Raw genomic sequence first — 24,059 nt, 5'->3', positions numbered from 1 at the left:
TGAAGCTACGGGAGTCTCCCGCATTTGGGTAGTGGCTCCCTGATGCCCGCGAGTCACATATAATCTCCCGGAATTCAGAACGAGTGCCCCAAACGCGCACACAGGCCACAGACCTTTTTTCTCTAATCGCGTGTGGGAAGGAGAGAGAGAAAACAGAGAGGGTTCTGATTGGCCTGTTCCCTGCAAAGAGTCTGCGAGACAGTTTTTAGTGTGGGCGGGCAGTGTTTTTCCCCCCTCCCGGACGGGATTTGTTCAGTGAGTGAGAGAAAGCAGATCATGGCGGAGGCAATATTAATAATTATTGTAATATGATATGAAATGTTTTTGATGTTGTGCAATTTTTGTGATATTGTAACTGTCAATTTTTGTCAAATAAAAAAAAAGCATAGGCAGGAATGCAGAGGCAGGGCCATCCAAAAAGATAAAACTCATTTTATTTCAACTCTGAATACTCTAAATTTTATTAAAAAAAAAAAACGTAAAATTAATTAATATAAAATTAAAGTTTCGTTATCATTTGGTGAGTTGCTTGATTTTTTTTTTTTTTTTTGCAACTTGGGATGTCTGCCTATTAATCTTAATCATTTTAGTTCTAAATATTTGGGTGTTTGCAACAGCCATTTCAGTTTGATATATCTAATAAATGATGGACACAGTAATATTTCAGGAATGAAATGAGGTTTATTGTACTAACAGAAAATGTGCAATATGCATTAAACCAAAATTTGACCGGTGCAAAAGTATGGGCACCCTTATCATTTTATTGATTTGAATACTCCTAACTACTTTTTACTGATTTACTGAAGCACAAAAAAAACTTCATAGCCAGGTGTATCCAATCATGAGAAAAGGTATTTAAGGTGGCCAATTGCAAGTTGTTCTCCTATTTGAATCTCCTCTGAAGAGTGGCATCATGGGCTCATCAAAACAACTCTCAAATGATCTAAAAACAAAGATTGTTCAACATAGTTGTTCAGGGGAAGGATACAAAAAGTTGTCTCAGAGATTTAACCTGTCAGTTTCCACTGTGAGGAACATAGTAAGGAAATGGAAGACCACAGGGACAGTTCTTGTTAAGCCCAGAAGTGGCAGGCCAAGAAAGATATCAGAAAGGCAGAGAAGAAGAATGGTGTGAACAGTCAAGGACAATCCACAGACCACCTCCAAAGAGCTGCAGCATCATCTTGCTGCAGATGGTGTCACTTTTTGTGTTCTTTTTGTAGAATTACCAGATTGCCACATCAGGGAGGGAGGCCATCTATGTTGTCCCCACGCCAAGAGACCCTCATTGTTGACATGGTCCGTCAGAACAATTCAGTCAAACTCTGTGAAATACAGCAGAAGATCATTGACGACCATGTTGATTTTGAAGGCATCACCAGTATCAGCATTTCCACCATTGATCGTGTCCTAAAACGCAACAGGATGCGGATGAAGCAACTGTACAGAGTACCCTTTGAGCGCAACTCAGAAAGGGTCAAGGAGCAAAGATTCCACTATGTACAGGTAGGTGTTCAATACTGCTGTCTACTCTACAGCATAAGGTTGTCTTATGCTGTACAGCTTACAAAGCTATATGTATTTTCCCATAGAGAGTGTTTCAACTGGATTCCTCAGAACAACCACATGAATATATTTATATGGATGAAGCTGGGTTCAATCTGACCAAAAGGAGGAGGAGAGGCCGGAATGTGATTGGCCAACGAGCCATTGTTACAGTTCCTGGCCAGCGTGGTGGCAATGTCACTTTATGTGCTGCAATCAGCAATCATGGTGTTCTCCACCATCATGCCACATTGGGGCCATACAACACTCAACACCTCTTGACATTTTTAAGTGATCTTCGGGATATTGTGTTAGGGTTTCAGCAGCAGGATCATGAACAGACAGAGCATCCTGTCTATGTCATTGTGTGGGATAATGTGAGTTTTCACCATGCCGTGCAGGTCAGAGAGTGGTTCACTAGAAACCAAGAATTCCTGAATGTTTTCCTACCACCATACTCCCCTTTCCTCAATCCAACAGAGGAGTTCTTCTCTGCATGGCGCTGGAAGGTTTATGACTGACAACCCTACACCAGGGAAAATCTCTTGCAGGCCATGGAACTGGCCTGTAATGATATAGGTGTGGATGCATGCCAAGCGTGGATCCGGCACACTAGAAGTTATTACCCACGCTGCCTGTCAAGGGAGAATGTGGCCTGTGATGTAGATGAAGTCCTGTGGCCTGACCCAGCACATCGACATGATGTTATAGAGTAGATATTGTATGCACTTTTGTTGTAAAGTTTATATATATATATATATAAACTTTACAACAAAAGTATATATTATTTTAGGACTACACAGGCTAAACAAGAATTTTGTTTTGAAAATGCATTTTTGTGAACAATAAAGGTTATTTCTAAACACTTAATGATCTGATCGTTTTGTTTTCCTTTTTTCTATGTTGTGTGTAATGACTGCTCAGTAGTGTTTTCATTTTGATTGACTCGGGGTCTGATCTGACAGCATTGTTTGCTTTTGAGCGCTGTTTGAACTGTTTTGAGGTGATAGTTTGGTTTTGCAGGAAGAGTCAGATGTTTTGTGAATGTAGTTTGAAAATTGAGTTTTGAATTTACAGTTTAGCGACATGGAGGGACAATTTCAAGAAATGTGTCTTAGCAATTGAGAAAAACTGTATTTACTGTAATAAATGTATTTATTTTTACTTTTGAGAAAAAGTTTAACAGAATTTAATTTCATTTACATACATAACACTTAAAAAAAGTCATCTTTTTCCCCTTTAAAATCAGCACACATAAAAAAAACATTTCTTTAAACTTTAAACAATAATAATCTTTTTTTCTTAAAACCAACCCGTCCACAAGTTTTTCTTTACAACCACTTTGTAATATAAAACTCAGTGATAAAAATAATAAAAATGTTGTGTGTATGTGTGCGTGTATTTGTGGTTAAAAGTCCATGTTTGGCTTTAAAAGTTCATGTATATTAAAAATCCATGCTTTTTAAAAGTCTGTGCATTTTAGAAGTCCTCCATCATCAATGTAAGTTCTTGGTTCTCTGTGATATTGTCTCTTTAATGCTTATTATTTAGCATTAGCATAATTGGCTGAGGCCACAAATAGGATTAAAGGGAGTTAATTTAATGGCGAGGGCAGATGGGTCTGACCCAGTCTCACGCTTTCAGTGAAACTCCCATCAGGATGACTGGAACTGCTGGACTGAAACTGGGCCGTCTCGCGGGTCTGGGAGCAGGTGGGCTGTGTTTCCAGTATCAGTCCGTCGTTTTCTTCACAGAACCAGACAAGCGCGACGGAGAGCGCTGTATTACTGTCACTCAAGCCTCATGTTCATGCTTAATGTATCCAATGAGATTTACTGTGCTCAGTTCTGCACAGTGTTGGGAGTAACGGCGTTAAAACTAACGGCGTTACTAACGCCGTTACTTTTTTTCAGTAACGAGTAATCTAACTAATTACTATGACTGTAACTATAACTCCGTTACCATTTCCGACACCCCGTTACTGCACGTTACTTTAGCAGCTCTATGAACTTTTTTTTTTATTTCGCTTTGCCCTGGTTAACCCCTCCTCTGTCCGGTGAACTTGAGCTTCTGGCCGCTGTGCCTGTGGTTTGGCGTGGTGAAGTGAGGCACAATTGTGACGATTTGCGTGCTCTAATCAATTCAGTGATTGCCGTGGACAACCCAAGTTCCGATTTAAGGACGTTAAGCTCTTTTTAGCTGCTCCGGTTTTTGTGGTGCTGCTGCTTTCTATTTTAGAGCTTAGATTCTCTGCCCAAATCCCACCTGACCTGAGGACCGACCCGAAATCAGGCTCCTATTTTTATTTTATATAAAGCTCTGGTGTGATAATCACAATGTTGCTAAGTAACCAATTATTATTGTTCACTAAAGCGAACGGAATAGCGAAAATTGAAAGTGAAAACCATTTGTGTTAACTGAATCTAATAAAAACGGTAATTAAAAGGAAAAACATAACTATCTCGAACTGTATTTTGTGTTTATAAAACTAACTAAAACGAACTGAAATTACTGATAGAATACCCTCATTTTTGTGTTTAATTTATTTATAAGCGCTGTTGTACAGCGGAGTTGTACAGCGGGAGTTGTTGTGCCGAGCGCGCGGCACTCGTGGTCCGTTAGTTCTTGTGTAAAGCGCTCGCGCTAGCAAGCCCACCCTAAAATGAACAGAAAAAATAAAAACAAAATAAAATTAAACTATAATAAAAATGAAAACTGTAATCACGTAGCTCTGGGCGCACGTGAACGCCTCCGCGTTTGACTTGCAGCATTGTGTGCTGTTCTTAAAAATCATTTAAATTAAATAATAGTTCTATGCTTTTATGTTACAGTGTTAATTAACATAATTCTGATTATATTTCGCTCATTCAATCAGCCCGAAAACAGACAGTTTATGGGGCGGATCGGGTCAGGCTCATAATGACAGTTTATGGTTCGGGCTTGGGCAGAATGTGCACGGGCTCCGGCTGGGTCGGATTTTTTGGGCATGATCTAAGCTCTATTCTCTTTTGGTGAAGCTGTTATATTAATACCATTTTAACGGGCATTAAATTGTTGTTTTTGTCCATTATTTTTTTTGTTTTTTGTTTTATATATACATATTTCTTTTGAGTGTGGCTTGGTTTGTTAAATTTCATCCCCAGACGCGTTTTTCCGCTTTTTTCAGTATTACAAGTTTTAGTAATTTTCTTTGGTTGTGTGGAGAATTTCGTTTTATTTTTTTGAAATTCGTTAGATTATATTTTTGTCAACATTTTGGGTTTATTTTCGTTTGTTATTTTTTGTTATTTTTCTAATAATAATAGTAAATGCATAATTGATTTCCTTTTTTTGACGGGCGAATAATAAAAAGTAACGCGATAGTTACTTTTACTGGTAACTAATTACTTTTATAGTGGAGTAACTCCGTTAGTAACTCAGTTACTTTTTTGGAGAAGTAACGAGTAACTATAACTAATTACTTTTTCAAAGTAACGTGCCCAACACTGGTTCTGCAGTGAAGCTACAGCAGACCCACACATCCCAGTACATCTCCACACAGCGGGAGAGCAGACCAGGCCCAATACACCCCGTCACTAAGTCTATAACCCTGTTACTAATCTGCATCATGTCATTTCTTCATATAGAATTCCATATTAGCTGTATTTTACCTTTCCGCACATTCCTTGTGTAAATATAGCTAATAGCATGCTATAATGTAGTACATAACACAATAATACTATATAGAATAGGTAAGTGTATACTGCAATACAACATATAGTAAAATGCAGAAATATACAGTGCCCTCCAAAAATATTGGAACAGTGAGATTAATCCCTTTATGTCTGCTGAAGACTGAAAACATGAATTAAAATACAATAAAAGATGAATTTGAGACAAAAGTTTAATATTTAGAACATAGCTTTTATTTCCAAGTATTTACATCTGGATCTGATACACAGTTTGAACGTATGAACCCATCCATTAGCCATAGAACACAAATATTCTCCATAGCAAGAACAACAGTTTGTAATGTCCTGAAGAAGAAAGTCGTCACTGGTGTACTAAATTACAGGTGATGAACAGGTAGACCAAGGAAAAACACAGTAGCACATCACAATCTAACGTTCACAGAAGACTTCATGGGCAAAAGTACAGAAGCTTCAACAAGATAAAAATCACTATTAATGAGGAGAAGAGGAAAACCAGGCTGGAATTAAACAAGAAGTACAGAGAAAAGCCTGTGGACTGATTATGGAGACAAATATTAACATTTACCAAGGTGAAGGAAAGACTAAAGTTTGGAGAAAGAAAGGATCTGCTAATGATTCCAAACATACCAGCTCATCTGTGAAACACAGTGGAGGTAGTGTCATGGCTTTGGCTTGCATATCTTATTCTGGGATGCGTTCATTCATCTTCAGTGATGTTTAATGAACTCTGACGTCTACAAAAACATTTTATCTATAATTTTAATGACAGCTGAAACCAAACTGGTTGGGAAATGCTTCATCATGCAGCAAGATAATGACCCAAAACATCGCAGAAAAAATGAAAGACTAGGGCAAGACTACACACTGATGGTGAAATAGGAGTGGGGGGAACATGCTCATTATGCAAATAAATGATGCCAGTAGGCAAGTTGTACTTTTAGTGTGATATTAGGTAAAGTTTACCTTCACTCCTGAAAAGAGTTAAAATGTCAAATTCAGGAAGAGAATTATTTTACTTAGAGTTCATTCTTTACTATCTGCATGTCTTTACTATCGTAACAATGGGAAGAGTATGCCTTGTGCAGCTCGAAGCGTGAAACAGGCATGAACTAATTATCCTAATTAATCATTCACCTGCCATTCCCTTTAAGAGTAATATGTGCTCTGATTTTGATGGATTGCAATTTTAATGGCGCAGCGCTTCTGAGATTCTCAGCAGAGGAATCTGTTCTGCACTGTTAATGTTATTTTATTTCATATTCTATTTATTGCTGATGTAAAAGCTGGGTTTGTCTGCTGCTGTGTGTGTAACAAACAAGGCTGTCTGTGCCAAATTGTTGTCTAGGTTCATTTCAGTCAGTGGTGCACACGTGTTTTCTGTTGCCAAGATAGCAATTTGCCTGAGATAGGTTAAAAGTTACCTGAACAAACCTAATTTCCAGACCACCACATGCATCAGAGTAGATATATTCATAGGCACTTTTGCTTTTTTAACGATGCAGGTGAAAAGGTGCAGGTGGCTGGGTGCAAGATAGCAATGAGCTTCTCGACGCACCTTGCGTAGGGTTTAAGAATAAAATAATGCTCCTTTGTGGGAGCTGTAGTTGGTGAAGTTGTTCTCGCTGATGTCGTTTAAAGGCTGCTGACGCTGTCGTCCTGATTGGTTGACAGTAAATGAGACTAAGGTCACCGTGCCCAACACCGTTCTGCAGGCTTGCGCCAGACATTATGCATTATGTATGTCATGTAATACATTATGGATGCATGTATAATACATTATGAATATGAAAGATTTATAGGACGTGTAACAGAGATTTTATTGGGGTGTGTTTCTATTGGTCCAGTGGTTATTAAAGATTCACAGCGTGTGTCCCGCAGCTGGAGTTATAAAAATGATATTAAAATACAGGAGTTATGATGTTTTAATGCCGCAGTGACAGTGCAGATATGAACACACGTTGGAGATTAATTCCAGATTATTGTCGCTGTGGTGGGCCATGGTGTGTGTGTTGAGCGTGTGTGTGAGTGTGTGTTGTTAGCAGCCTGGTGGAGAGTGTTTAGGCCTCATCAGGGGAGTGTTAGCCACTGCTGTGGTTTATCTGTATGTGGAGATTCTGTTTATTGATCGCCGCTGAGCCGCAGGGTTACACCACCTCTGTGTGGGACTGAGAGAGAGAGAGAAAGAGAGGAAGAGAGAGAGAGAGAGAGTTTAGAACGGCCCATCAGAGACTGAGCCCCTACTTATCCTCTCACTGTAGCTTCAACGCTTAGATTAGCACTGTATCAGTGTGTGTTTAAGAGTGAGATAGAAAGCACTCTGCAGCTTGATTTAGCTTCTGTCAGTGTGTCTTTGCTATCGTAACGACGGGAAAAGTATGCCTTGCACTGCTTGAAATGTGCAAAAGGCACATACCAATTCTCTCAATTAATTAAAGGTAATAAACCAGTCAGTGTGTCACCTGCCATTCCCTTTAAGAGTCAGGTCTGCTCTGACTTTGGCGAATTGCAATTTTAATGGCGCAACACAGGAAACTGTTCTGCCATATGTTCCTACATTGTCAATGAATACTTATCCAGACTATGAAGGAACTCATAATGAATCATGCAGTAACTTAAAAGTGTCAAACAAACCAAAATACTCTTCAAACCATCACTGACCATCAGTAAATCTTACATCTCATTTGTAAATCAAGGGAGCAGAGTCTGGAGGAAGAGTGGAGAGACACACAGGTCTAGTGTGAAGTTTCCACCAATCAGTGATAGTTTGGAGAGACATGTCTGTCATCTGCTGGTGTTGATCCACTGTGTTTTATTAGTCTAAAATTAGTGCAGTTTTGTTTTCCAACAAAATCTTACAGCACTTCATGCTTCCCTCTGCTATTGACAACTTTTTTGGAGATGTGGATCTCATTTCAATTTTATTTTCCAGCAGGACTTGGCACACTGCCCACACTGCCCATCAAAAGTACCAATTGGTCTTATATAATATTCTAATTTTCTGAGCCACTGGCTTTTGTGTTTTTTATTGGCTGTAAGTCATAACCATCAACAGTTAAAGAAATGAACACTTAAAATAGATCACGCTGTGTGTAATACATATATATTATTTATGAGTTTCACATTTAGAACTGAATCACTGAAATAAAATACATTTTTTAATGATATTTAAATATTTTGAGATGCACTAGTAAAACTTTTTTTGGCGGAAATGGGTTCTTCTTCTTGATCATACAAAATACGTCTTGTGGCTTAGTGATTAGCACGTTCGCCTCCCAGCACTGGGGTCTTGGGTTCAAGTCCCTATCTGGGTGAAGTTTCCATGTTCTCCCCGTGTCTGCGTGGGTTTCTTCCGGGGACTCCGGTTTCCTCCCACAGTCTAAAAACATGGAGATCTGGTAAATTGGATATTCTAAATTGCCCCAAAAAATGTATATGTCACATCTTTGCCCTGTTTCCTGTCTGTTCTCATGTCTCTGTGTGTGATCCCTACGTGAACCGTGCTCCTCTATGTTGTTCCCCTGTAATTTTCCACTTACCTGTTCATTTGTAACTCCGCCCCTTAGTCCCAGGTGTTTCCTGTTTCCCGTTTTTGTCCACCACTATTTATAGTCCGTGTTTCCTTCCTCGTGTGTCGATCCTTGTACGTTTTTACGTCTGTTGGTGGTCCTTGTGTTTTTCCTGTTTATGCTCAGTTCTTGTTTCTTTGTTAAGTTTATTTTGTGTTTGTTTTCGTTATTAAAATTAATTTTTGTCGGCATTTGCGTCCGCCTCCGCGTCCTCCCTGCTCCAACCCTGACAGTATACTCTAAATTGATCTGGTGTGTATGTGTTAAGTGTGTGGTATGTATGTAAGTTTGTTTGTGTGTGTGTACATGTGTGTCTGACTGTGTGCCCAGGTATTAATTGGCACTCTGTCCATGGGTAAAATGCTGTAGTGCCTGATGCAGTCCTCCAGGTGGACAGTGGTTTCCGGTTGAGAGTATGCTGTGCGCTATTGGCTGCCGCTTCTCACTGAAGTGTGGATGAGTGCTGAGTGTGTGAAGGGTTGTGTGTAAAAACGTATTAATTGTAAAGCGTCCTTGGGTTTCTAGAAAGGCGCTATATAAGTTGAACCTCATTCAAATGGACAAAGCTTGAAGGTTCAGACCCTTTTAATGAATTAAAAATTGTGTATCTGGGGATCCACAGAATCGTTTGCAGAAGAATCAGGTTTTCTCTCTCTCACACACACACACATTTTTTCTCCCTCACACACACACACACATTTTCTCTCACACACACACACTAAAACACACACACATGATAAAAGCTGCACTGCTGTGTCTTTCATCATGGGCTCAGAGTGCCGCTGGCTCCAGCAGAGCACCGACCTGATCTCTCAGTGAAAACAGAGAAAGAAAGAGAGAGAGAGAGAGAGAGAGAGAGAGAGGGGGGTTAAATCTGATTCGAATCAATAACTCGATTCTTCTGGAAACTATACTTTGATTCACCACACTTCCCTGTGATTCACATTTACATATACAATGAATAATTTACTCTCATCTTTGAAATTTGAATTCAAGTGAATTCAAAAGAGAGAGAGAGAGAGTGAGTGCTCTAAGAGAGTGAGTGAGAGACGGTAAGAGAGAGAGAGAGAGAGAGAAAGAGAGAGTACCTCACTGCTGTTTCATCTTTTTATCCTCTCTGCAGATTCTCCATCGCTCCTTCTGTTCCCACTCGTTTCTAGAACCCATTACAGCACAGGGGGGCCCAGTGACAAATTACTCTGAGCCCACCGGGACGCCCCCCCGTTCACACGGCACTGCGCCGCCTGTCGCGCTCGCTGTTATTGACATTAGCATTTATATCCCCCTCTCTTCCTGTTTCTCTCTCTCTCTCTTTCACAGGATTCTGCTTTCTCTCACAGGAGCCTCACAAGAACACATAAGAGGAGGGGAACAAACAGCAAACCGATTATTAGAGGTGTGTGTGTGTGTGTGTGTGTTCTGCACTGCACATTTCTGCTGCATGGAATAAGACTGACACCTGAAAGTGAGAGAGAGAGAGAGACAAACAGTTCATGAGAAACAATGAGAAAGAGTGATAAAGACGTTGAGAGAAAGAAGAAGAGAGAAAGGGCGGACGGGATTCGTTTCTCAGGGGGACGTCTGTGAAAAATATTTCACACTTCTACTCAGTAATAAAACTCCTGCATCCGGACTGTAATTGAAAATAAAAAACAGGAGGACCAGAGAGTTTTTAGGATTTCTCGGTCACATGACATCGAGTTCAGTAGCTCCTCCATTTCCACTCACTGTTGTGTATTTAACATGGATCTCCATGGAACTGCAAACCCAAAGTGTAATTATGGTGCATAGCAGTTGAAAAATAGCTATTCTATTAAAAGGTGACAAAACTAAGAGATGTGGGATCTGGATGGGACTTAAAATACTGTTCAGCGAAAAGCTGTAAGATAATCAGCTTCAAAGGACGTCTGAGAAAAACACATACATGGTTGTTCATACCTGTCAAGTCTCCCGTTTTGGCCGGGAAACTACCGTATTTTACCCCTCTCTCCCGCCGTCCTCCCGTAGTAGTATTTTCCCGTAAATTTCCCGTATTATATATTTAAAAAAATAATAATAATTAATGAGAGGTTATTATATCTCTTAACGCCAATCATTGTGCCAGTTCAAGGAGAAAGTCCCGCCTTTCAGGAGAAAAAAATGTATGTATATGTACAGTTTCTGCTCACTGCACAGAGATGAACTGATCTGTCTCGTGAAGAAGAAGCTGAGGTGTTTAAGGAGGAATATGCTCCTCAGTGTGGTTCTAAACTCTGCTGCTCCCCCTGCTGAAGCTCCGGAACAATATCCTCACAAATCACTGCTGACACTGAACTTCCCTTCCTACTGTTCAGCACAGTTTAATAGTGTGAGCTTTACATCTCTCTCTCTCTCTCTCTCTCTTTTACTCTCTCTCTTTCTCTCTCTCTCTCTCTCTCTCACTTTCCCTCTCTCACTTTTTCTCTCTCTCACTCTCTCAATTCAATTCAATTCAAATTGGCTTTATTAGCATGACTGTTTAAAAAAAAACAATGTTGCCAAAGCACACAAATATCAAAACCGAACCTATAGTGAAACAACGATGAAACATAAACATCAATTAATTAAAGAAATAATAATAATAATAATAATAATAATAATAATAATAATAATAATAAATTACAATAATAATAATAATAATAATAACAACAATGATGATAATAGTAAAAACAACAATAATAATAACAATAGTAATAATAATAAAAATTATAGTGATTATAATGATCAAGTATAATAATATTAACAGTTGTTTATTAGGGGAGTTACTCACTGTCCTTCAGGCGGTGACAAGTTGCCACATATTTAGCCGCTGTTAGGTGCTGTTTTTCCTTCACCAAGAAATATTTTTGCCAATTCACATTCGCTCAGGGTTTTTAGGTTTGGGTGGGTATTTCTAAGTTTTTGGGTGAAATTATTTCTAATAAGGTTATATTTTGTACAGTGCAAAATATACTCTCATATATAATATATATGATATATATATATATAAAATATATATATATATAAAATATACTCTAAATTTGTACTCTCTCTCTCTCTCGCACTCTCTATTTCTCGCTCTCTCCCTCTCACTGTCTCTTCTTCTTTCTTTCATTACACATATTTCTCTCTTTCTCGTTCTCTCTCTCTTTTACTTTCTATCTTTCTCCCACCCTCTCATACACTTACTCTTCTCACTCTCTTAATTACACTCTCACTCTGTATATATCTTTCTCTCTTTCTCTCTCTCTCTGTATATATCTGTTTCTCTCTCTATCTATCTCACTCTCTTTATTACACTCTCACTCTCTCTCTTTATAAATCTTTCTCTCTCTCTCTCTCTCTCTCTCTCTCTCTCTCTCTCTATCTCTCTTTATTACACTCTCACTCTCTCCCTCTGTATATATCTGTTTCTCTCTCCCCTCTCTTTCTCTCTTTCTCTCTCTCTCTCTCTCTCTCTCGATGGAGTGATAAATCCTGCCCTCACTCTTCATTCTGCACTGAGCTGCTTTTATACTCACTTTTGCTGAGTAAAGATTTCAGTTTTTACTGCAGAGAATTAAGAGGCTGTTAACATCCTGACGTTGGAAGAGCCGAACAGTCTCTGGAGAACAGTTCGCTTTGTGCTGAGATTCTATTTATACTGTTGCCTTTTATGTACGTTTAAATTCAGCATTTCTTTAGATTTTTGTCTCCTGCCTCTGTTTCGTGTATTGCAAAAAACAGACCAGTCGAATAGAAATAATATACACAGATATACCAGAAGTCAGGAAATAGGAATTATGTAGGCGGGGTCTTCTGCATTGAATCCAGGAGGCAGGCTATGTGGAATATATGTATATATTTATATATCTATATATGTCTGTCTTTATCAGCAGATTATGCCCCGTGTCACTCAGTCTGAAGAGTGTTTGGACAAACTGTTAAAATTTCTGGATCTCAGAACGCTGTGCGAGAATGGAAGTGTGATATTCATTAAAGGTAAATGCTTTTTATCATGTTTTACTACAACAAACAAGAAAATGTGAATTTAGTTATCATGACGGACAGTTCTGGTGGAAACAAGACAGTTGAGGTGCACATTGAATTCTGCCGTGATTTGATCAGTCGTGGTTTTATGTTTTTTGGATACAATCCAGGTTAGCACCCGAACATCCCTTTCAGACAGCTTCCTTTTACAGCGTCCACAGTTAATCCTGTTGGATGTGGTTGGTCCTTCTTGGTGGTATGCTGACATTACCCTGGATACCGTGGCTCTTGATACATCACAAAGACTTGCTGTCTTGGTCACAGATGCGCCAGCAAGACGTGCACAAACAATTTGTCCTCTTTTGAACTCTGGTGTGTCACCTATAATGTTGTGTGCATTACAATATTTAGAGCAGAACTGTGCTCTTACCCTGCTAATTGAACCAACCTTCACACTCTGCTCTTACTGGTGCAATAATGTGCAATTAATGAAGATTGGCCACCAGGTTGCTCCAATTTAGGCATAAAACCTCCCACACTAAAATGACAGGTGTTTCAGTTCCATTGTCCAAACCCTGTAGTTGTCCAGTTGCTGTTGCTCCTTTCACGCTGGCTCCTACTCAGACTATAGAGGAAAGTGTACATATAAACACCTCAGTCAGATTCTAGAACTGGAATGAATTAATTCGGATTGAAGGAAAGCTTTGCATGTAAACATATCCAATGTGGATTTTTTTGCTCTCTCTCTGTGTATGTGTGATTTTTCTCCCACAGTCAGGGTAAAACAGGTAAAGTCACGTTTTTAAAATTTCAGTATCGACTTGGTACCGAAGTATCTGTTCTCATGACATCCCTGATTTGACGTACCTTTGTATTTAAGAGTGTATTACTCATCCATAACCATTAATGTAACGTTTTACCCTGTGCGAATTTCATCCGCTATGCGTTTTCAATAATCTCCTCAGGCTCCTCAGCCTCCCTCTTTCTAAACTGTGTTTCTCTGCATTCCTTGAGAGGCGGTGTGTGCTGGAACTCATTTCACCTGAGTGGATAATTGGCTAATTTCCCTAATTAGCGTGATTAGTTAGCCAGACAGTGGACTCAGCTGGGGCGGCAGAATTTCATCATCAGCTCCTGAGTGAGAGCTGCTTACCAAGCTAGCCAGCAGCAGAGACCAACCAGCTGGAAATGACATGACACGCTCGGCTGTGTGTGTGTGTGTGTGTGTGTGTGTGTGTGTGTGCGTGTGTGTGCAAATACTATATAAGGACAAAAGTATTGGGACACCTGCTCATTTATTGTTTCTTCTGAAATCAAGAATATAGAAAAAAGGATATGCTCTTATAGAAATAACAAGTTTCCAACAAGGATTTGATTTCATTCAGTGATACAGGGTTCTTGCACCATTTTAAAAGTGAAATTTAGTGCTTTTTGAAACCTTTTCAAGACCTTAATAAATAAAATATAAGACTCAAACATGTCGTTATAATCTCTTTTGTAGAAAATAATTTATTTTATTGGAAATCAAAACTTAGCAAATCTCATTTGTTATGGCACTTACTTAGTTCTCTCCCCAGTAATGTAGCTAGCTTGCTGCTAATGTTAGCTAGCTCTCCTCTTACCATAGTTCTCTTCCCGGTAACATAGCTAACTTGTTGCTAAAGTTATTATGTTAGCATGTTAGCTAGCTCACAGCTAATGTCAGTATGTTTGCTAGCTCCCTGCTAACCTTAATTTTCTCCCCAGTAACATAGCTGACTAGCTGCTAATGATAGTATGTTAGCTAGCTCTCTGCTAACCTTAGTTCTCTCCCCAGTAACGTAGCTAACTAGCTGCTAAAGTTATTATGTTAGCTGGCTCGCTGTTGATATTAATATGTTAGCTAGCTCACCACTAACCTTAGTTCTCTTCTTGGTAACTCATCTCATCCAAGATTACTGAATGGAGCACCAGCATCATTCCAGAGAACACAGTTCCCCTGCTGCACATGCTCAGTACTGGGGGCTTTATACCCCTCTAGCCCACACCTGTCATTAGGTTCGGTGCTTACAGGTTCATTTTTGTTCGTCAGCCCCAAAGGGTCCTATTCTTTTGGCAAAACATCTCTACAAAGGTTAGGCAAGCTGTGTGTGTGTGCATTTGCACACGTGTGTTATCAATGGATGCATTCATTAGAAGGGGTTTCCACAGACATTTCATATATGGGGCCCTATTTTAGCAATCTATAGGTGAGTGTGTCTTTGCTATTGTAATGACGGAAAAAGTATGCCTTGTGTGGCTGGAAACTGTGTTTTTTTTTTCAGTCAGTGTGGGCACCTGTGTTTTCCCTTGCCAAGATAGCAATGCACCAGAAATTGGCCTAAAAACACCTTAATTCCAGACCACTCCCATCAGTGTAGATATATTTACAAGCATTGTTGCTATTTGAATGATGCAGGTGGAAGGCATAAAAATAGGCTATTGGTGGGGTGTAAGGTAGCAATGAGCATCAGGACATGTCTTGCACAGGGCGTAAGATCTATCTATCTATCTATTTTTATTTATTTTCTTATTTATTGTTGTTTTTTTTATTTATTTAAGACAATGTATCCTCATTGAACCCAACCCTAACATCTCAACCTCCAAACTAACAGTTTCCAAAACTGTTCTTGTTAATTACGTACAGAGATCAGGAGATATATTTAATGGCAGAACCTTCACCTTATGCTGAGGTTGCTATACTATCTTTAAAATGACCTCAGGGTTTTATACTCATTAAAGCCTTTCCCCAGAACTGCACACCCAAGCCAAGAACCATTTGTAAAACTGTAAGATAGATAAAGACTGTCTGATAGGGTTCAATATAGTTAAAAAGAGCTAAAATACTATAAAAACATTGCCTCATAGACTGGCCTCTACTGGTGTAAAGTAACTCATTTAAAGTGCGGTGAAAGTGCTGTTATTTGCATTGGCCCACACCCTAAAATATAAAATAATAAATAAGTGATGCTCAGTTAACAATTAATAAACAATAGTTACAACTTCATGAAACTGAAAATACAATATACATGTTCCTTTACACTCCACACTCAAGCACACACACACACATACAGGAGAGAACGGGCAGCCAATCACATACATCATACTCTTAAACGGAAATGGACGTAATAAGGGCATAAAGGTACAAACACATACATACTTTCACAAATTATATTTTTCACACTGTAAGGCACACTTAAAATCCTTTAATTTTCACAAAAATCATAAGGAGCAGTAAAGCCAGTAAAGCTCTACTGAAGTACAGTGTTATACATGAGTTTCAGTTTAGTTCACCAGCAGCTAACCGCGCTAAATGCTAGCGCTTTTGCCGTTTAGAAGTGAGTATTATTGGCCTGTAGCCTGCTGCTAACCCTGGCTTATTTTGCTTGAACAGAATAAGCATTAGCTGTTAACCACGTTAAGTGCTAACTCTTTCGCCATTCAGAGTCAGGTATATCAGACTGTAGCCTGCACGTTTACCATGCTAATGCTGCTGCACCAAGCCTTAGTGGAAATCTGGAACTCAAAGCTTACTGTAAATAAACGAAAGCGCTTTTCTCACCCAAACTAGATTAACATCCAGCACTTGTTTAACTTAAAAGAAAATGCACCCACATCCCTGGCTCATTAAACACACACACACACACACATACACAAAGGCTTTTACATCAACAATAAACAGATTACACAATAAAATAACATTTCAGTTGCTGTAAATGAACTTGCAGCTCAGTTTCCTCTGCTAAGAAGCGCAGAAGCACTGCGCCATTAAAATACCAATCTGCCAAAGTCAAAGCTCACCCGGCTCTTAAAGGAAACAGTAGCACTGACCACATGATAACATTAGAACAGAGCATTCCTGAAATCCACATCAGTGCTTTTCCAGTCCAAACACACACTGGTTTAATCTGCACAGCGGAGTTTATCAGTGTTCAAACAGAAAGCTCACTCAGGGCCATTTTCCTCCCTTTCTACAGTTTAATTACACATCATGCAGCATTACTGTGAAATTAGCAGGAAATGAGTGCTGATGGGGTATCTGTGTGTGTGTGTGTGTGTGTGTGTGTGTGTGTGTTTCCAGCTCACAGGCTGTAATGAAACAAAAAAACACCACAGATCTGACTGTGGAAACCAGTTCAGAACTCAGAACTCGTTCACTGGAGAACGTGTTCTCATGCAGGACTAAAAGGAGGATTTTGGTGTTGTTTAATTTTGGCTGAAACTGAATATAATTACACATTGTGAACATTTAATTAAGTAGCCTTGATATATTTTTGCCTTGCTTTTAAACAGCATATTAAAAATATCATAAAACAGTGTTTAATATCCCAGTAGAGATACCAACAAAACACATTGTTTTCCATGAAATTTAATTCAGCAGTGCGATTCTAATCATGCATTTACTTTAATAAAAAAAAAAACACACAAAATGACGTAAGTCAAGTTAAGAGGCTTTTACTGTCATTACATCTGAGGTACACACTGTATTAAAATTACCTTCCACCGGGACAATGGTGAAACATGGTACAACAAACAATAGACAAACTATACGACGAACTATACAATAAATACAACAAATACAACAGACAAGAGACAGTTTAACAGACAGGACAATGCAGTACCAATATGGTATAATAATGACTGCCTGGTGGATGAAGCTGTGTAGAGCCTGGTAGTGTAGGCTCTGTGTGTTGAGGTGTCTGACTGCCTGGTGGATGAAGCTGTTGCAGAGTCTGGTAGTCGAGGCTCTGTGTGTTTTAGAAGTCTGACCGCCTGGTGGACGAAGCTGTTGTAGAGTCTGGTAGTGGAGGCTCTCTGATATGAGAAGTTTGACTGCCTGGTGGATGAAGCTATTGCAGAGTCTGGTAGTAGAGGCTCTGTGTGTTGAGGAGTCTGACTACCTGGTGGATGAAGCTGTTGTAGAGTCTGGTAGTAGAGGCTCCGTGAGTTGAGAAGTCTGACTGCCTGGTGGATGAAGCTGTTGCAGAGTCTGGTAGTGGAGGCTCTGTTTGTTGAGGAGTCTGATTGCCTGATGGATGAAGCTGTTGTAGAGTCTGGTAGTGGAGGCTCTGTGAGATGAGGAGTCTGACTGCCTGGTGGATGAAGCTGTTCCAGAGTCTGGTAGTTGAGGCTCTGTAAGTTGAGAAGTTTGACTGCCTGGTGGAAGAAGCTGTTGCAGAGTCTGGTAGTGGAGGCGCTGTGTGTTGAGGAGTCTGACTGCCTGGTGGATGAAGCTGTTGCAGAGTCTGGTAGTGGAGGCTCTGTGTGTTGAGGAGTCTGATTGCCTGGAAGATGAAGCTGTTGTAGAGTCTGGTGGTTGAGGCTCTGTGTGTTGAGGAGTCTGACTGCCTGTTGGATGAAGCTGTTGTAGAGTCTGGTAGTAGAGGCTCTGTGTGTTAAGGAGTCTGACTGCCTGGTGAAGGAAGCTGTTGCAGAGTCTGGTAGTGGAGGGTCTGTGTGTTGAGGAGTCTGATTGCCTGGTGGAAGAAGCTGTTGCAGAGTCTGGTAGACGAGGCTCTGTTTGTTTTAGAAGTCTGACCGCCTGGTGCACAAAGCTGTTGTAGAGTCTGGTAATGGAGGCTCTCTGATATGAGAAGTTTGACTGCCTGGTGGAAGAAGCTGTTGCAGAGTCTGGTAGTGGAGACGCTGTGTGTTGAGGTGTCTGACTGCCTGGTGAATGAAGCTGTTGCAGAGTCTGGTAGTCGAGGCTCTGTGTGTTTTAGAAGTCTGACTGCCTGATGGACGAAGCTGTTGCAGAGTCTGGTATTTGAGGCTCTGTGTGTTAAGGAGTCTGACTGTCTGGTGGAAGAAGCTGTTGCAGAGTTTGGTAGTGGAGGCGCTGTGTGTTGAGGAGTCTGACTGCCTGTTGAATGAAGCTGTTGCAGAGTCTGGTAGTCAAGGCTCTGTGTGTTTTAGAAGTCTGACCGCCTGGTGGACGAAGCTGTTGTAGAGTCTGGTAGTGGAGGCTCTCTGATATGAGAAATTTGACTGCCTGGTGGATGAAGCTATTGCAGAGTCTGGTAGTAGAGGCTCTGTGTGTTGAGGAGTCTGACTACCTGGTGGATGAAGCTGTTGTAGAGTCTGGTAGTGGAGGCTCCGTGAGTTGAGAAGTTTGACTGCCTGGTGGATGAAGCTGTTGCAGAGTCTGGTAGTGGAGGCTCGGATGCTCCGGAATCTTTTACCGGCCAGGCTGTACTCATTCTGTTATGGAAATCATTTCTGTCTGTGAACCATATGCCAACGCCATCCAGAAACAGCACTGTCTTCTCTGGGCCAAAACTCAACTAAAATGGACTAAAACAAAATAGATTCATACGCAATTTGTAAGATTTTTCACCTTCAAATCCTCTTTACATGTCACTTACAAATGAGTGTGCTGTGATTGGTCAGTTAAATGGTCTTGTTGTGTCAAAGTAGACGCTGTTCTTGGACTTGGTAACTGCTAAAAAGCACCAGACTGCAGGAAGTCTCTCAAATCCATAGAAACAAAGACAGAAATACAGACTCACACGCTTGTAAAAAGCACTGAGTGTGTGTGCTCGCGGGACGCTGGCGGGGTGGCCCGGAGCTTTATGGCTGTAATGTATTTGAGAGCTGCCGTAGCTCATGTTTACGAGCTGAAGTAGTGCGGTGTAGACCAGGCAAAGATCCATCCATAAACCATTCCATCCCGCATTCTCCACATGACCAAGGCCTGCGCCGTACGAGCCCAGCCCACAAAAATGACAAACGCCAAAAAGCCAGACCGTATTTTTTAATACACACATATTCGCTGTTCAGGCTGTGAGATTCTTTCGAGGAAATGATTGTCCTCTTCATTTTGCGTCAGAACGTCGTTATGATCTGTCACCAGCCATTCAGACATCATTTTCATTCTGCTGGGCTGCTTACACACTGTGAAACACACAAGCGAATGTAGATCTTGATTTGTAGGGGCATTGTTCTCCAAAAACCTGTTACTTTAGAACTGGACTCGCAGACTTTGGATCCAACCCCAAACTAACTCAAACAAACCAAACCTGAGAGCCAAAAAAACACCCCAAACCAAAGTCAAACTCAATCCAACCAACAAAAAAAAAAAAACCAATCCCAAAACCGAACCAAAGTAAACCCAAAACCCATCCCAAACCTAAACAAAATACAAAACCAAACCAACCTAAAATACAAACCAAACTTATCCCAACCCAAAAACCAAATCAAACCCAAAATAACTCATGCCCAGCCTTACCCATTTCAAGCCAAGCTATACTAAGCTAAAACCCAAACCAAAGCCCACACAAAGTAAACCCGAAAACCAAAATCTTAACCTAAACCAAATTTAAATCCAAACTCAACTTTAAATACAAACCTAACCCAACCCAACCCAAAAACTAAACCAGTCTAACCCCAACTAAATCCATCTCAACATAACCCAATACAACAGTACCTATTCAAATCAAAGCCATACCAAACCCAAAACGCAATCCTAACCCGAAGCCCAATCAAACTAAACCCAAAGCCAATTCTGAACCTAAACCAATTCTAACCCAATCAAAACCAGACCCAACCTAAAATACAAACCAAACCAACCCAAACCAAACACCAAACAAAAGCCAACCTAAAATACAAACCAAACCCAACCCAAAAACCAAATCAAACCAAACCCCATACCCAACATTATCCATTCTAATACAAGCCATACCAAATACCAAACTCAAACCAAACTAAACCCAAAACCCATCCCAAACCTAAACCAGAGCCAAAACCAAACCCAACAAAACTCAACCCAACCCAAAAACCAAATCAAACCAAACCCCAAATCTAACATAACACCAACACAACATTACCCATTCCAATCCATACCAAATGCAAAACCCAAACCAAACCCAAAGCCCAACCAAACTAAACCCAAAATCCATCTCTAACCTAAATTAGAGCCAAACCCAGCACAACTCAATTCAAACCAAAAAAAAAATTTAAACCAAACCCAACATTAGCCATTCCAATCCAAGCCATACCAAATTCAAACCTGAATTGAACTCTGAATTACTCTTGTGGACATGGAATTTATTAAAACACCTGAACACTGGTTTGGATGGGTGACTGAATACTATTGGCGATATAGTGTATGTAATATCACACCTCTGAAGAACATCACATCCTAGCTGAGTAAGATACTGTATCTTCTCTATAGGCCCAGCAGGCCCGGCGAGTTCCTGAGTGTGAACAGCATCAGGGTTATGATGTACTGCTGTAATGTTGTGTTCTATTGCTTAATTATGCATGTTGTTATGGTTGGCCTATTACAAATAGCTCCCTCTCCAAAAGCTGACAGTTGTCAGAATCTCTAAGTGTAATGTATGTGTGTGATTTAATGGGTGTGTGATGTTTGTATGCTCTGGGATTCTGCTCTTTACAGCGCGCAGCGATGGCTCAGCCTCGGGAACTTGTCGACGGGGTCGGGGAAATTATTTCTGCTCACTTTCGGCTCTCGACTCCTTCATCATCCTCTGCTTCTGCCTAGCGTGGGACACTTGCTTTTGTGGAAGCGATGCTAATCATTAATTTGATGACCAGAACTTTAATTCTTTAATTTAATGGTGTTCTCTGTCTTATATTTACACTGTATATCCAAATATTTGTAGACACGTCTTCTTAGAAGTGCATTAAGCTACTTGACCTCTTTTAAAGTTTTTTAAAAATATGTTTTTAATTACAGAGAAAACAGTAAATGAGCAGGCTTCCCTATATTTTTGTCCATACAGTTGGATAGAATCAAAATCCTGTATCATAGAAATACATCACTCGACCTTATTGGTTCTGTTACATTTCCAAAAACATGAGTATTCACAGTCCTCTCATCAAAATACCCAGCATGCACTGCACAAATACTACACAGCCACAGAGGAACATTAATGCTAAAATCCAAACTGCTAATAAAACCACGATATTTGGCCTCAATGCTAAGTGACATTAACAAATTTCATGTTTGGTCTGGTCAACTTTAAATCTTGTTGCTGATAACAGTCTAGATGGTCCTTTTTGTTTTCGGTCCAAAGCTCACAGTGATCTAAATTGCTGACTGAACAGCACTGAATGTCTACATTCAGTTTTAGATTTGGGTTTTATCTATGCAGACCATAGACTGTGTATAGCTGGACAGAGCATCATCTCTCAAAAGTGAAGCCACCACAGGTCGGGCGCCCCCTGCTGTTCGGTTGCAGAAAGCTGTGTAACCCCACCCATCCCCATAGGTTTCAATGGCAAAACAGACAACTTTCAAATCACGTTTTTTTTTTTACAATATACTGTAATTCTACCTCCATTATTTAAATGCAGCAGCTAGTGTAACCTCTGATTATATTGTTAAATTTTTATATCCCCACAGAATTCATTTTTTAAAATGTTATTCAGCTCTATTTAAAAAGGTGTGGTTATTGTAAAAGGGCTGGTTATGGGCGGGACCAATAACAGACCATCAGCTCCGCTCCACTCCACTCTGCAGCCTGTGACCTAGGCTGTCTCTCCACAGTTTTTCTCCCTCCTCTGGTCTCTACCATGTAGACACGGGTTTCAGGATACGCAACATGGTGGAAGATTTTGGCTTCATTTTCATTGAATGAATGGGAACGGCGACACGGCGTCCATCTTTTTTACAGTCTTTGGTGCAGACTGTGCATTTATAGTTAGAGGAGTAACCAACCTAAAAACTAGAGAGATGTCTATGAGTAAAAAGCATGCAACTGTGAAGCTAAAAGAAGATGGAAAATCAATTAGAGCCATTTCAGAAATATTGTTCATAGCCAGAACAAATGTTTTAAATGTTCTGAAGAAGAAAGTCGTCACTGGTGTACTAAGTAAACAGATATCAAACAGGCAGAACAAAGAAAGTCAACAACAGTTGATGACAGGAACATTGAGAGTGCTGTAAATAAAGACCCTAAAACAACCGCCAAGGATATTAACCACAACTTATTGAAGGCAAGAGTGAAGGTATCACAATCTACTCTTCACAGAAGACTTCATGAACATAAAAATACAAAGTCTTCACCAGAAAATGAAAAACACTATTAGCAAGAGAAATAGGAAGGCCAGACTGGAAGTACTGGAAGTTTTCCAAGAAGTACTGAGACAAGCCTGTGGACTGATTATGGATCAATAAAACAAAGATTAACCTTTATTAACATGATGAAAAGGCCAAAGTTGGGGGGAAATCTGCTAATCATCTCAAACATACAAGCTTATCTGTGAAACACAGTGGAGGTAGTCTCATGACTCAAGCTTGCATTGCTTTTTCTGAGACAGGCTCATAAATCTTCTTTCATGTACAATGAACTCAAAAGTCCAAAGAAACATTTTTCGGTAGCACTTTTAAAATGAGGCTCCTTTATAAGGAGAATTAGTTTATAAAAAAGTTTATTAATGGGTTATAATTAGGTTATAAACCATTAATAAGCAGTTACAACACATAAATAGGAAGGGCAACAGTGGCATGTCTTGTATCAAATAGTGATTCCACATTTGTTTTACTTACAAGAACTTACTTTGTCTTTTTCATCAGTCAGCATCAACATTTCTGTTAATAACTGTATTCATTTAACTATAGAATATTAAATAACTAAACTGACTTTCTATTTTATTTCGTTAGATATGTTAAAAAGTCATTGTCATAATGTGTTGTATATGCTTATTAATGTTTTTAGTAATAGTAGTAACAACCATTTATAACTATTAATAAACTCCTTTATAAACTATTTATAATACCTTTATAAAGGAGCCTTATTTTAAAGTGGTACCCAAGTTCTGCTATAGACTCCAATGCTACGTCACCTAATTACCTATCCAATCAGCTGCTCCCTTCTGGCATAAATATCTCAAACACTCATTCAGTACCTTTGCTGCCTTTTAGGTTCTGGCGGCCCACCTCCTTCCCCACCACCTCCGGGTTGGTCCCATTTGGATGCCCAGGGGGATGGCTCCACCCTGTCTTCCATGTATGACAAGATCTGCAGTATCAAGTCCAGACGTATCAAGGCTTGGGCTGATGAGAGGACCTACATCAAAGACTTTATCCAAAAACTTTTTTAAGTATTTTTTTTAAGTTTTTAAGTAATTTCTTTTTTAATATACATGTATATTTTTCAATATTAAATATTTAAATATTTAATCACATTTGCTTCAGGAGTCATAATAGTAGAAAGATGCAATCAAACGACAGCTAAATAATTAACCAAAACACACTGCCAAAACTACAAAGGAGTTCATCAGAGGTGAGAAGTGGAAAGTTTTAGAC

General features: G+C 39.7%; 2 protein-coding genes across 2 annotated transcripts in view; both read left to right on the top strand.

The window, feature by feature from the left end:
* Nucleotides 1-23,846, top strand: part of LOC103043141 (glutamate receptor ionotropic, NMDA 2D) — a 205,101-nt gene extending 181,255 nt beyond the window's left edge. Inside the window, exons 17-19 of the transcript XR_007439541.1 lie at nt 10,124-10,199; nt 12,679-12,781; nt 23,676-23,846. The gene's annotated coding sequence lies outside the window, so the exon portion shown is untranslated. The remainder of the gene's footprint in view (nt 1-10,123; nt 10,200-12,678; nt 12,782-23,675) is intronic.
* On the top strand, nt 623-2,066 carry LOC125802431 (uncharacterized). The gene is made up of 2 exons (XM_049480500.1): nt 623-1,506; nt 1,593-2,066. Exons 1-2 carry the CDS (start codon nt 1,261-1,263, stop codon nt 2,064-2,066), a joined length of 720 nt encoding a protein of 239 aa, XP_049336457.1. The 5' UTR covers nt 623-1,260.
* Nucleotides 23,847-24,059: the final 213 nt, after the last annotated feature.

Source organism: Astyanax mexicanus, chromosome 6, assembly GCF_023375975.1.
Source record: "Astyanax mexicanus isolate ESR-SI-001 chromosome 6, AstMex3_surface, whole genome shotgun sequence".
NCBI lineage: Eukaryota > Metazoa > Chordata > Actinopteri > Characiformes > Acestrorhamphidae > Astyanax > Astyanax mexicanus.
The sequence above is the reverse complement of the archived record's forward strand: the minus strand, read 5'-3'. Positions and strand labels throughout refer to the sequence as shown.